Here is a 14856-nt window from a genome sequence, read left to right as displayed (position 1 = left end):
TATTTGTGGACTCAGGTTTCAAGTTCACACAGATGCCACAACTCCAGTGTGTCCCGTGGGAACCAGGTGACAAGGGGAAGAAGGGAAGCCTCTGCCAGCTGTACTTAAGGGGCAGCAGGCGTCCACTTTATAAGCCACGATGAACACTGATAGCGCCCAGATCCAAGTACAGCTGGGGAGGAGGGATTCCGTTTAGGCAAACACTCCTTCACCACAGAATCAAGACAAAAGCCACACTTGGAAAATCCGTTTGCCAAGAACTGGTTCACCCCACGTGTGAAGCTCTTTGCCACCCTGTTGAGAACACGGTCAGAGGCCAGAGGTGGGCAGGTGTGGATGTGGAGGACCCCTCCCCTCTGTCCTGACCACCTGCAGCTCTGGTGGTCCCCCAGAGGCCCCCGCTCAGTCTCGCCAGGAGCTAAGTGGCTGAGGACCAACAAGCAGGCTCGGCGGGGGCACTGGACAGACATGAGGGCGGTCCTAAAGGAATGCCATGGACGTAAAAATACACGTCTATACAAATGTCTTTATTTTAACATTTAAAAGAAAGAATCACATGTTCATTCCGACAGCTTTACCAGACCGGGCCACCCGATAAGTTACACGCACACAGGGACTTGGAAAGTTATTGCACAGCTTTTCAACGGGTCGAGTCAGGACCAAGCAGCTGCCCTTCCTCACAGGCGGCAAGTCCATCTTCCACAAGGACACCTTACTCGAAACAGGCTGCGGGGTGGCTGCACTTGAACCTTGCCTCCAGATTGATTACATAACCGCGGCTACTCCCGCTGCAGAGTGTCGTGTCTGCGGAGGTGGAGCTCTGAACTGGGAGGCCGAGCACTGCCTGCTCATAAACAGCATTTCCTGTAGCATCTCGACGGCGGGCAGGCAGCAGGGAGCTATGCCAGCAGCCTGTTCCAGGCAGGTAATCAGCAGCCCTGTCTCGAGGATTTCTGCCCCCAAAGGTTCTTAAGATTGTTTGCTAGCTGATTCTTTTTTTTGACTACTCGATGGTTTTGAATTTGCCGTGATCCAGGGGTGTTCAAGTACTTCTTTGAGGGTGGGCCGCTGGCTGGGATTATGCTTCAGCAGTCTGGAAATGAGGTCCCTGGCTCCCTCTGGCACAAAGTCAGGGAATGTGAATTCCACCTGGGTAAGTGTACAATAAGTGACAGAGTCACAAACGTGGCTAAGAGAGAACAGGACAAATATTCAGATGGTAGCCTAAAGTCAAGGCTGATAAGGAAGGAATTCTAACAGAATGATGGGTCCTTTCTAGTGATGTCTTACCCGCGATATTCTTTTGTAGGTCTCTTGGTATGTGTTTGCCTCAAAAGGAGGCTTCCCAACTAGAAATTCGTAGCAAAGCACCCCAAGGCTCCAGAGATCCACCTTCTCGTCATGCATCCGGCCTTCAATCATCTCAGGCGGCAAGTAGTCCAGGGTGCCGCAGAGGGTGGTTCTCCTAAAAACGGAGGCAGGTTCAGGTTGACGTGCTTCTGTTTCTGATGCACAACAGCTGCTCAAAATCACCAACCACTACACTAACGTTGAGCGCTTTTCCTAGGCTAGATCCTGTGCTACGAAGCAGGTACTGTTACAGATCCCCACTTTTAGACAGGGAGATGTACAAGATCTCACAGCTAGCAATCAAGCTGCACTCCAAATCTGTCCAACTCCAGAACTTCCTTAAATGATATAAAATATAGGATTTAAAGTATCACCACGATAAAATTTTGTGGACAACTAGGGAAATTTGAATATGGACTAAATAGTAGGTATTAACAAGGCTGTTAATTTTCTTAGGCATGATAATGGTTGTGATTATACAGGACAATGTCCTTATTTTTAGGACATGCACACTGAAGCACTCAAAGGACGAAGCACGCTGTCTGCAACTTATAAGCAGACGACACACCCAACATGGCAAAATGTTAACAACTGTTTGAGTGTAGGCACTGGATAGACAGGTGACCAATTCAGCACATTTGTATGTTGTTTTTATAACAGAGGTTGGAAACAAACATCAAAACAGGAGCAAAGACCATGCAGGTTTTGCTGGTTTATATCAGTTACTCTTTGCCTGGTGCCCAGGGAGCGCACAAATGTTCGCTCGACTGCATGGCGACCCAGGATTAAGGAGCTGCCTCTCCAGACATCTAGCCTCTCATCACCACCGAGATTCAGGAGACGGCCCGAATCGGGGGTTCTCAAATGACAGCACAATATCGCAGGAGCTCTTACAGTTATCAAGGTACGGGAGGCGAGGACAAGTGACCAACATTTACACAGTGTCCTCTTCAGAAAAGGATCAGCTACCTCTCCTGTCACGATGACACCACTGGGAGGGTTAAGGTACAGTTTAGCCCTGCGATGCCACGAAGCCAGGTGCCAACAGCTCCCACCCGCAGCAGACCACCAGATTTTTTTTTTTTTTTTTTTTTAAACAGAAAGAGACTGCAGCAGCAGATTCAGTGCCTTGCTGGAAACAATTAGGAGTGGTCTGTAACAAAAACAAAGCTCCCCACACCCAATGGCATCTATTTTAGACTATACAATTTTTTTCAACTGGCTTTAAGGTAATCTGGCTAAAACTTTTTAAAGACCTACCCCAAAGCTGACAAACTCTTATTGATGGATGTATGCTTTTAAATGCCCTACTTCACACGTGGTTCCAAAAGCTCATTTAAACTCCACTTAAATTTTAAAAAGGAGAAAATGTTTTAGCTCTGTTGGCAAAGTTCACTTAAATTGTTTCATTAGGTTGATCTCTCCACTTTAAGAGGAGACAGGAAAGGACTGTTATGTTGACAAACAGAGGACGAAAGAATCTTTGCCCCCCACCCTGAAAGCTCCATCCAAACCAGTTTGGTTCCTTTAAGTTCCCTGAAGAACTGTGCTCTTGGTTCTAGATCTTTGCAAGTGCTGCCCTCAGAAACTTCTGTCTCCTGGTCCAGGAAGCAGTGGAGTCTCCCTCACACCAGTCAGTCAGGTGTTACTGCCCCTGTACACATGCTGCACTTCACCTGTCATACAATTGTCATATCTTTTACTTATTTGTCCCCTTCATTAGCCTCGAAGGACATTACGCATCTTTTAACCCCAGGCTTAGGACAGGATAAACAGCGCAAAACGGCTGCAGAATAAAAATGTTCTTGAAGACGCTAGTTTACTATCAGGCTTAAATTACACCAAAGTACATGTGTCAGTTACCTGCCCCAACTCAGCACAACATCTATACTTTACATTTTTTACTATTTAGCTCATGATTAGCCCCTGGGCTTTTGCTAAACCAAACAAACAAGTTCCACGTCTGAAGTTACATACCTGGAGGATGGGGCATGTACTGACCACCCAAAATCTGCAATCTTAAGCTCTCCAGATGATCCAAGGAGCAGGTTCTCTGGCTTAATGTCTCTATGAATAACTCTCTTTGAATGACAGTAAGACAGGGCATTTGCCAATTCTGTGATATACTATTCAAAAAAAAAAAAAAAAAGTATTGAAAGTCTGTGTTTCAGATTTATATAACACAACTTTAGACACCTCTTCTGAAAGGAAACCCGACATAGATTTTAACATGTTTCGTAGATTTTTAAAGCCAAAACTAGAGACAATGGATGACTCTACAAGAAAACAAACCAATTTAGTGTTCAGCATGAAGTACAAGTGATTTTGTGCTACGTTATTTGCTAACACAGCAGATGTGATATTGAAAGACAGGAAAACACCGAGACAGCACTACATCCCCACGTGGCAATATATGGCCCAGCAGCAATGAATTAAGACAATATTGAAAAACTGGTATAAATTAGGGAGTCAGACGTGTAAACGGTTTTTAACATTTAAAACAAAAACTGTTAAGTACAGACAATTCCCATTTTTAAACCAAGGCCAATTTACAACAAAAGGATTTGTCTGAAGCTAAAACTTGAAGAGCACCGGAGGAAAAAAATCCTGAACAATAAACTAAGAGCAGTTGTCCTGGCATGTTAAGTAGTGGGCTAAATTTGGGGGCACATTACATAGTAATTCATTAGTCAGCTTCAAAGTACACAAGCAAGTCAGTCCTTTCATTCGTTTTGTTTCCATTTCAACTAAAAGATCTAGCAAGCAAGTCCAGAATTTGCTTTAACATATAAATAAGAATTGTTTTATAGTATACTGAAAGAATATATTTAGCTCTGACTTAAGTTAGAGAAGTGTTTGTTTCCCAAAAGTAATTCTAGACAGGACTGAACATTATTTTATACCAAAAAAGGTTTACTAAACAAATGGGTAGAAACCAGATGTTATCGTCAGAAAGGACATTTTTCATTTTTTTCAGCCAAAAGCCAGAGACCAAAATTTAGACCATAATAAACTGAAAGTGAAGGCAAAGAAAGCTCGTCGCCTGCACCAAAGCTGGGCTGATGATGCTCCAGGAGCACACGTTACAATTCCGGAGGGCAACAGGCTGTCCCTGCTCAAAGCTCGGCGAGAACCAGAGCCCTCTGGCATCAACTCCCTCCACACCTCCCACATTAGATTGTGGGTACACGTAAAGGTCCCTAACACTTCTCTAGAATTAGTTTTATTTTAATGAATCAGAAAATAAAAACAGGTGCGTATATATATCTCCGAACTACTAAGGAATCTAGAAAGAACCAATCTTTTCTTTCAAATAGCTATACGTTTACACCAAAGTAAACTCCATCTGGACTGAGGAAAACTGAGTACTACAAATATTAATTGCCAATTAAATAAGAAACTAGTTTGGTTAACTAATATTTAAAAAGCAAATAAAATAGATTTCTACTTATCCAAAGGGCAAATATTTAAGTTTAAAATAGTATGTCCTCGCACAGACAGGACCAGAGGGTCATTCACCAATAGTGCTGTGATTTCATCAGAAGATAAAAGTAAAACCACCTGAACTTAATGCCATTTAGATCAATGCCAAAAAGAAAATGAGTGTACATACTACCCAGAGACGTCCACCAGGAAACAGAACAAAGTAACCACCATTCAACAGGCCCATCGTCGGCTATTTCAACAAAAAACAGCCCAAATTAAGACTCAGCTTCTTCAAACAATTTTCACACAATAAAGGAGAGTAGAATTCGTGGGGGGGACAAAACAAAAACCTGATATGTTGAACTTTATTAAGATTAAAAACGTCTGCCCCCTGAAAAACAAAGTTAAGAGAATGAAAACACGAGCCACAGACTGGGAGAAAATGTGATAAAGGATACATATCACAAATACACACGAACCCTTAAAACTCAGTAAGACAACAAAAATTTTTAATGGGCAAAAGATCTGAAGAAACACCTCAAAGATGATATACAGATGGCAAATAAACACATGAAAAGATGCTCAACATTGTACGTCATTAGAGAACTGCAAATTAAAACAGTGAGGCACCACTGTACACCGACTGGAATGACTGAAATCCAAAAAGCTCAACACCACCAGTTGCTGGTGAGGAGCAACAGGAACTCTCATTCATGGGTGGGAATGCCAAGATGGTATATCCATCTTGGAAGACAGTTTAACAGTTTCTTAAAAGCTAAATGTAGTCTTACCATACAAGCCAGCAATCGCACCCCTAAGTATTTACCCAGCCAATTTGAAAACCTATGTCCCACAAAAACCTGCATGCAATTGTTTATAGCAGCTTTACTCGTAATCACCGAAAACTGGAAGAAACCAAGATGCCCTTCAGTAGATGAAGAGATAATAATGGAATAGTATTCACCAATAAAAAGAAATGAGTTATCAAACCCTAAAAAGATACAGATGAATCTCAAATGCATACAGTTGTTTCCCACAGGGTAACTGGTTAACAATGCTACCACTACACATGAACACTGGAATTGAACAGATAAATGGATGGCGGAGGGTGGAACCCAAGTTTCTCAATGTTGGGGTGGAGGTTACAGATAAGCAAGGGAGGAGGGTAAAATGATCCACGTGATAATGGACTCATGTTTTGCTTAATATAGATACGGATGGATAATATAGAAATACTTTCAGATACATGCATTTACATGGATTACTATACACATATTTCCTTGCTCTCTGTCAGCTGAAAGCCTAGAAGTAATAACACTCAGTAGCAATGATCATATCCAGCGCCCAGATCTTGGTTTCTAATAACATTTTCCAATAAAAGGAACCAAAGCTCCTTGGAGAAATAACGAATTCTAAGACTGGGATAGGAAATGTACAAGATGAAGCTGGAACATCTTATAGCACCAGAAAACAAGAAAGTGCTTTTACGTGCACGCACACACACAATGATAGGGACATATCCAAAGGACACAGGAACCACGAGAGAGCTCCCAGTGGCCAAAGCTGGAACAATGAAAGCAAAGTGATATTAGATTATACTCAAAGTATAAAATAATCCATGAGTATATATTAATAAATGATTGACTACATTTTCTGACTATTTTAACATCATTTTGCCTTTGGTGTGGATATTTGTTGTTATATGTCTTTTATGTCTATGGACTAATTTTGTCTGCTGAATCAAAGGATTTATATCATTTATCAAATTTGGAAAATTCCCAGCCATTATCACTTCAAACATTACCTTCTGCCCAATTTCTCTATTTTTTTTTCCTTCAGGATTACTAAATTTATTACTAAATTTATATAAGAAGTAAACATTACTTCCAAATGTCAAAAATAAATAAATAAATAAATAAATAAATAATGGAGAATAGAGAAATATCTGGTACAGAATTCCAAATAACTTATGTCGATACCCTGCCCTATAGGAGATGAAACATAACCCCCCATGGGCTGTTCCTCTGAAACGACACAGCATGCAAACGGAGAAAAAGAGTAACTTTACAGTGGAGAAACCTGACAAACACTACCTCAGCCAGGTGATCAAGGCCGACACTCAGGGATGAGGAGTTAGGTTAATAGTATGTATCCTTCATACGAGAATGCATTTTCCCTCTGATCTTCCTCTCAAAAACCCATGACCCTGGGGCTTCCCTGGTGGCGCAGTGGTTGAGAATCTGCCTGCCAATGCAGGGGACACTGGTTCGAGCCCTGGTCTGGGAAGATCCCACATGCCACGGAGCAACTAGGCCCGTGAGCCACAACTACTGAGCCTGCGTGTCTGGAGCTTGTGCTCCGCAACAAGAGAGGCCACGACAGTGAAAGGCCCGCGCACAGCGATGAAGAGTGGCCCCCGCTTGCCGCAACTAGAGAAAGCCCTCGCACAGAAACGAAGACCCAACACAGCCGAAAATAAATAAATAATAAAAATAAAGGAATTCCTTAAAAAAAAAAAAAAAAACCCATGACCCTAATCTAATCATGAGAAACTAAAGAAATCTGAATGAAGTATGGATTTCAGTCAATAGTTATGTACCAATATTGGTTCATTAGTTATGACAACTGTACCACACTGATAAAATATAAATAGGAGAAATTAGGTGTGTATTTATAGGAGAAAGTAAGTCTGTACTATCTTCAGTTATTCTATAAATCTAAAACTAATCTAAAACAAATTTTTCTTTTCTTTTCTTTTTTTTTTTAAAGAGAGCAACTATACATTTCCACAGAAACAGCTGTGGAAACCAACCACAGTATTCCATTTGGTACCTGATTTTATTTGTATATAAAAGATACACCTAAGCTATTTTGATTTTTCCATTTCAAATATTTGATCTGATTAAGCTATCTTCCCATGAGACAAAACCCCCTCTGTTATAAAATGAAAGGTACACTGCTAGGTAGGACAGGTATAGAGGAAACAGAATTAGTCCGGACAACAAATGAAAACTTACAGTAGCAGTTCTCTGCTCATCAAACTTTGACAGTTTCTGAAGTTCTCTATAGACAGCTCCGAGGGGTGCATATTCCAGAATTAGGTAGACTCTGGTAGCATCATGGAAATAACCATACAGCCTGAGAATATTTGGATGCCTGCAACGAAGGACGAACACTCTAACACCTGGTTTTGGAGCTGATATGTACTGAGTATCAAACAAATCCTCATGTGAAACCAGTGGTGAAAACTGCTGCTGGCCACAGATCCCACCTTCCACCCGCCTTGAGAATTTGAAACTACAGACCCACTGTAAGAAAAAGATGTACACTGCTATCAATTTACATGCATTTCAAGGTATTAACGGACCTTGGGTTTAGTTAAGACTATTGCCTTCCTTTAGGCCATCTATATTCTTAGGTGGGGAAAGAATTCAGATAAATGTTAAGTCTCTGCAAATTGGAAAAAAAAAAAGACATGGCACTCCCACAGTAGTTGAAACCCAAATACCATGAGACAGACAACACAGGCAGTGTTCACTAATGGCAGGGGATGTGCTGCTGACAGCTTTGGACAGCTGAGCACAGGCTATCTGTTTTTTTGTTTTGTTTTGCTTTTTTTTTTTTTTTAATTCACTGAAAGCAAAAAGAAAAAGATCCACTGGCCAAAGTCAACCTGTAGGCTGCCAGTTTGCAACCTGAACTCAAAATAAAAGGTATCATTCCCTTTAATTATCCACCAAAACAAAACAAAACAAAAACACCTCCGGTAAATTACTCCATCGACAAAACAAACCTTCAAGCAATTTTTCAGGACCACGGCACTGAAGTCTAGTGAGTTTAGTCACTCTCTGCAGTACTACGGAGCCAGCCTTCTACAAAGACGTTTACAATCATTTAACTCTTAAAGTTCTGTACACCACTCTCCTGGACATCAATCTGAAAACTTACCTAAGGTGGGACTGTATTTCTACTTCCCTCCTCAGCTGATGCTCAACTCCTGCTTTCTCCAACTGAGCTTTAAATAATACTTTAAGAGCCAGGATAAACTTGCTTTGTTTTTCTCTTGCCAAATAAACATTACCAAACTTTCCTTTACCCAGCGGGCGACCAATTTCAAAATCTTCCAAAGCCCACTGCCTTCTAGGAGAGAATTGAACATTTTAAAATGTGAAGAAAACACATCTTTTCTAACAACATATATTAGTTAGTAGACATCCTATAAACTTTATATCCAAAGTTGTACTGAGTATGTACCCTCTGCAAGAACCAAAACAATAACCACAATTAATGAGTCACCACAGACATTAAGCCCCCCATGCCCCCACCTGCCATCAGCTGAGTGACTCTGTGACAAGGAACAACCTGGACTGTTAGAGCTGAAGCTCTCACTGGGAAGCGTCCCAAGGCAGTACTATGCTCTGGAGCACAGACCTATTAACAACAGCACTTAGGACCACAAGAAGGATGAGGTGAGTAACTGGAGAGGGAAAAATGCTGCAGAACCACCTGTGAGCCTCTTTCAAACCAAGTACAGCCTCCTGCAGCCCCGGAGGTGCCAACATTCTCAGCTGGAGAGCAACCACTCCGGTTAAGCGAGCCGGATGGAGCCCGAAGGGCAGTGGGGTGAGAACCATTGGATGTAGATTCTCAGAGAGCCGCTGGTAGGCGCTAGAGCAAAAAAGGCTGTGGGTTCATTCCTGGCTCCTATCACATTCTAGAATCTAGACAGTTCAGAGATTGAGAGCAGGGGAAAATACAGCCAAGCTTTATTATGAGAAACAAGTATAATAATTCTATCAATACTTTCAGAATACTCAGACAGTCGTGTATTAGTCCATAGCTCTGCAATAGTACCAGATTTTGTCGTTGTTTTTTTAACTTCCACCTCTTTACTAGAATAGAAAAAAGTATAGAAGCATACATAAACCATATGTAGTAGTTACTTCTGAAGGCAGAGAGGAACTTTTACTTCACACATTTCTGTAACAGATTCATACAAGCCATTTCTAAATTTGTAAAGCAATAAGAAAAACTCGAGTCCCTAATAAACATACATCATTAAAATTCCTTCTCCCTTTTTTAAAAGATTGGAAATTTGAAACATCTATATTTTCTAAGTGAAAATACAGTATAAAGACCTATTTTAAAAGTGTTCCCATAACTAAATTTGCAATTAAATGGTGTATTCTAGTAGAGTGATGGCACAGAACTCTGTAAACAAGATAAAACTTACCTTTTTGATTCTTCATTTTTCTGTTTTGATGCCGCTTCCTTTTCAGGATTATTTCCTAGATAGAGTAAGTTAAAAACCTGTTGTTAGGGCTTCCCTGGTGGCGCAGTGGTTGAGAATCTGCCCGCCAATGCAGGGGACACAGGTTCGAGCCCTGGTCTGGGAAGATCCCACATGCCGCAGAGCAACTAGGCCCGTGAGCCACAACTACTGAGCCTGCGCGTCTGGAGCCTGTGCTCCGCAACAAGAGAGGCCACGATAGTGAGAGGCCCACGCACCGCGATGAAGAGTGGCCCCCGCTTGCCGCAACTAGAGAAAGCCCTCGCACAGAAACGAAGACCCAACACAGCCATAAATAAATAAATAAATAAATAAATAAAAAGGACAAAGATAAGCATAGATAAAAGACTATAAATGTATTAAATAATAATAAATAATATTTTAAAAAAAAAAGAATAAGTTAAAAATCTTTGATTAGAGATGAATCAAAGAATAGCTACCAAAATATTAGTGTATGTCCAGAATGATAGATCTGAACTATTACTAGTTTTAATTTATTTATTTTTTTTAAAAAAAGGGACGTCCCTGGGGGTCCAGTGGTAAAGAATTCGCCTTCCAGTGCAGGGGATGCGGGTTCTATCCCTGGTCGGGGAACTAAGATCCCACATGCCGCGGGGCAACTAAGCCCATGCGCCACAACTACTGAGCTTGTGCGCCTCAACTAGAGAGCCTGCACGCCACAACTACAGAGCCCATGCGACCTGGAGCCCGTGCATCACTACTAGAGAAGAGAAAACCAGCGTGCTGCAACGAAAGATCCCACCTGCCTCAACAAAGATCCCGCGTGCCAAAACTAAGACCAAACACAGCCAAAATAAATAAATAAATAAATAAATAAAATATTTAAAAAAAAAAAAAAAGACTACTACACTGTAACCTGACTCCTGCCATTTGAAGTCTTTATAGAACTTCGAGAGTAAAGACAAGCAGATACATACAGCTAGGCCCTTAGACAATCTCCCTGAAGCCTCAGTTTCTAAATGAAGAGCTTCTAAAGCAAAATTACCAATCTTCCCATCCATCACAAGCTCCCACCTCGTCACCTTTTCCCCAGGAGGTGGGCCAGCCAGCTGTCCATTTGCTACAGACAACGTGCAACAAAACATAAGCCAACCACCACCCTCCTTCCACTGTATTAGTGGCCAATGGGAAATTACATGGGACATTTCCACTTGTCTATTTCCAGCACTTCAAACTCTTAACAGCAGCACATTTTGCTCTGGTCAGATATTTGAATTCAGGCCTCACCTGGACTCTTCCCCTCCCTGGTTCACAATCTCAGTTAAGGCCACCAGTACAACCACCATCCCCACGTCCGGTTTATTGCCCAGTTCTGTCAAGTCTGCATCGTAAGTGAGCTCTCGCATTTGTCTGCACCACCCCATCCTGGCTGTCTTCGAATAAGTTAACACTTCGAAGTCTTAGCTTCCTCCTCCACAAAACCAAGTTAAAAACTGTGGCTGCCTTTGCAGAGTGGTTACGAGGACAGAACGACGCAAGGTGGATGAAGGACGCCTGCCGTGTGAGCACTCACACCTGGTAAACGACAACTGTCAACACCGACCCCACTCCACCTAGTCAGCTCACTGCCATACTGGCCCCAAACCACAATGGCTTCCCTCCTGCCTGGTACCCCTGCGTCCAGCAATGCTACTCTCCAATTCATGCCCCACATTCAGGTGAGCTTTCTATAAAGGCAGGTCAGCCCGTCCTCCGCTCAAAAACCTTTCAGCAGCTTCCCAGTGCACACGGGATGAAGCCCCACTCACCGCGGCCAGCAGTGCCCACCTCAACCTGACCTGGCCCGCCTCCGTCCACCCACTCCCCACGCCCGGCACTTCCCTCCACGCTCCAGAACCCTGGAGTTGTTCAGCTCCAAGAGTACCTGCTACGAGAACCCCGTCCCTCCCCTCCGCCCCTAATATGCAATCAAAGAACACGGCAATGGTGCTGCGTCCTCCCTGGCTGCCAACTCTTCCTTGAGGGTGGGAGTCCGGCCCGGCCCACAGGAGACACTGGTACTTCACCCGCACACCAGATTTTCTCCCCATCCTCAGTAGAAAATGACGTAAAAGCTAGGGTTCCAAACAATAAAGACACGTCTACACACTTGCTTTTTTAGCAACTAAAAAGAACGGCTCTCCAATGAGCCTCAGAGCGCTGATTACCAGGTGCTGGGAGCTGGGGCTGCTCGCTCTTCTGGGTATTACTCAGCGGCCTGGAGACAGGACGAGGGGCGCTGGCTGCCTGCGCCGGCTTCTGCTTCAGGGGCTGTACGGGTTTTTGGCTGGAGACAAGCTTTTGCACTTGTGAAGGAAGACGCTGCGAGGAATTTGAAGGACACAAGACCCGCTGAGCCTGGCCACTGTTCGCAGACACCGGATTCTGAGAAGGAAATTGCTGAGTCACTGGAACACGTTTTGGGCCATCACCAAGTGGAACTGTAGTCTAGATTGGGGAGGAAAAAGGAACTTTATGGTCTCCATGAAAAAAAGCTGAATATCATGAGAATATTCCAGAAGTTTGTTTTCCAATATAAGAAAATGAGTGTCACTCACTGAGAAGACATGGAAGGGGAAAGCGATTTTAATCAGCACTTCCAGAGGATACAGTTAGTATGCGGCTGAAATACCTGAATGATACCTCCTCCCCTTGCCCAACACCCCACCCCTGAAAAGCACACTCCCATAGACAAATGTTCATTAACAAACTTTCATCTAAAAAGGGAGGCATTAAACACTAAGAATTCCCAATGACTTGGGAATTATTATGTAGCAAGAAGCTGCAATTTGGAAACTTTATACCAAAATCCCAGTTCCAATGACATTTCTTTGACAATACCTATGTTTAGAAAAAAGACTGAAAGAAATACATCAAAATATTCAACAGTGATTATCTTTTTTTTAAATTAATTAATTAATTATTTTTGGCTGTGTTGGGTCTTTGTTTCTGTGCGAGGGCTTTCTCTAGTTGCTGCAAGCAGGGGCCACTCTTCATCGTGGTGTGCGGGCCTCTCACTATCGCAGCCTCTCTTGTTGCGGAGCACAGGCTCCAGACGCGCAGGCTCAGGAGTTGTGGCTCACGGGCCCAGTTGCTCCTCGGCATGTGGGATCTTCCCAGACCAGGGCTCGAACCCGTGTCCCCTGCATTGGCAGGCGGATTCTCAACCACTGCGCCACCAGGGAAGCCCTCAATAGTCATTATCTTTGAGTAAAGAAGTTTTGGAGAATTTCTGTACTTGCCAGATTTTCCACAAAAGCTAATTACTACTTTTTTTTTTACAATAATGACCACAGTTTTAATAGTCCAAAAAGCTAATTACTACTGATTTAGTAGTGTTTCAATTTCCAAGTGTTCAATACTGACAAAATGCATCTGAGGCAAAAGACAAAATAAACATAGGCTCTTCAAAAAGTTACTACTGGGCTTCCCTGGTGGTGCAGTGGTTGAGAGTCTGCCTGCCAATGCAGGGGACACGGGTTCGAGGCCTGGTCTGGGAAGATCCCACATGCCGCGGAGCGACTAGGCCCGTGAGCCACAACTGCTGAGCCTGCGCTCCGCAACAAGAGAGGCCACAATAGTGAGAGGCCTGCGCACCGCGATGAAGCGTGGCCCCCACTTGCCGCAACTAGAGAAAGCCCTCGCACAGAAACGAAGACCCAACACAGCTATAAATAAATAAATAAAATTAAAAAAAAAAAAAAGGATTTAAAAAAAAAAAAAGTTACTACCAAAATATATTATTTACATGCCTGTAAGTTGGATGTCACGAGTTTTTAAAATACTTAAATTCTAAGGCCCTGAGCTAATCAAACACAGGGCAGGGGGCACTTCCTCTAGCTTCAGTGGAGGAAATTTCCTCATAAACGAGGAAACAGTGCCAGAAGAAAAGCCTCACAATCCATCACCAGCTTGCTGGTACAAGTGCTTTCCAAGAGAGGGTTTCCAACTTGCAGGAAAAAGAGATTGCTTCTGAAACTAGCAGCATCCACAACACAGCAGACATTCGGGCAGCAAAAATCATTTTAAACACCGAGCAATTTTTTTAAAATATACATTTATTTATTTATTTTTGGCTGTGTTGGGTCTTCATTGCTGCACATGGCCTTTCTCTAGTTGCGGTGCACGGGTTTCTCACTGTGGTGGCTTCTCTTGTTGTGGAGCACGGGCTCTAGGCGCGCGGGCTTCAGTAGTTGCGGCACGGGGGCTCAGTAGTTGTAGCTCGCGGGCTCTAGAGCGCAGGCTCAGTAGTTGTGGCTCACGGGCTTAGTTGCTCCGCGGCATGTGGGATCTTCCCGGACCAGGGCTCGAACCCGTGTCCCCTGCATTAGCAGGCGGATTCTTAACCACTGTGCCACCAGGGAAGTCCCTAGAGCAAGTTTTTAAAATGATTACCATCATCAGAATTGAGAATCAAATACAGTGAATCAACTTAGCCTTTTTCTGGTTGGTCATTTTTACACTTTCAGCCAGTAAAAAAGGCTAAGTATCCATTTTTCGAAGATGAAGACTTCTAAAAACAAACCCCTCCCCTCAAAAAAAAACCCACAAAAAAACAAGCAGTGTTTATATTCTTCTAATTTCCTAGAAGGAAAAAAAACCCCAGGTATTACTTATATTAAAAGGATCTTTCTGTGAGAGACCCATTCACCTAACTGCTCCACAAATATTCATCAAATGCTAAGTAAGGGCCAGGGGGTCTCTCCTCCTGGATTCCAATCTACCCCAAGCTGAACTGAGCACCCCTCCTAAGAATTACTCAGGTTATATGTATATATAGTATGGTACTG

General features: G+C 43.0%; 1 protein-coding gene across 1 annotated transcript in view; it reads right to left on the bottom strand.

Annotated features, from left to right (window-relative positions):
- Nucleotides 1–500: 500 nt before the first annotated feature.
- The window catches only part of AURKA (aurora kinase A), an 18891-nt gene continuing 4535 nt past the window's right edge, over nucleotides 501–14856 (bottom strand). Inside the window, exons 3-9 of the mRNA XM_059896396.1 lie at nucleotides 12235–12514; nucleotides 10010–10064; nucleotides 8725–8916; nucleotides 7794–7932; nucleotides 3328–3476; nucleotides 1291–1465; nucleotides 501–1149 (exon numbers count right to left, since the gene is read on the bottom strand). Coding sequence (XP_059752379.1) covers nucleotides 970–1149; nucleotides 1291–1465; nucleotides 3328–3476; nucleotides 7794–7932; nucleotides 8725–8916; nucleotides 10010–10064; nucleotides 12235–12514 — 1170 coding nt within the window. The 3' untranslated portion in view covers nucleotides 501–969. The remainder of the gene's footprint in view (nucleotides 1150–1290; nucleotides 1466–3327; nucleotides 3477–7793; nucleotides 7933–8724; nucleotides 8917–10009; nucleotides 10065–12234; nucleotides 12515–14856) is intronic.

The sequence above is a fragment of the Balaenoptera ricei genome, chromosome 15 (assembly GCF_028023285.1).
Source record: "Balaenoptera ricei isolate mBalRic1 chromosome 15, mBalRic1.hap2, whole genome shotgun sequence".
Lineage (NCBI taxonomy): Eukaryota > Metazoa > Chordata > Mammalia > Artiodactyla > Balaenopteridae > Balaenoptera > Balaenoptera ricei.
Note: the sequence above shows the minus strand (reverse complement) of the source record. Positions and strands in the feature narration are given on the sequence as shown.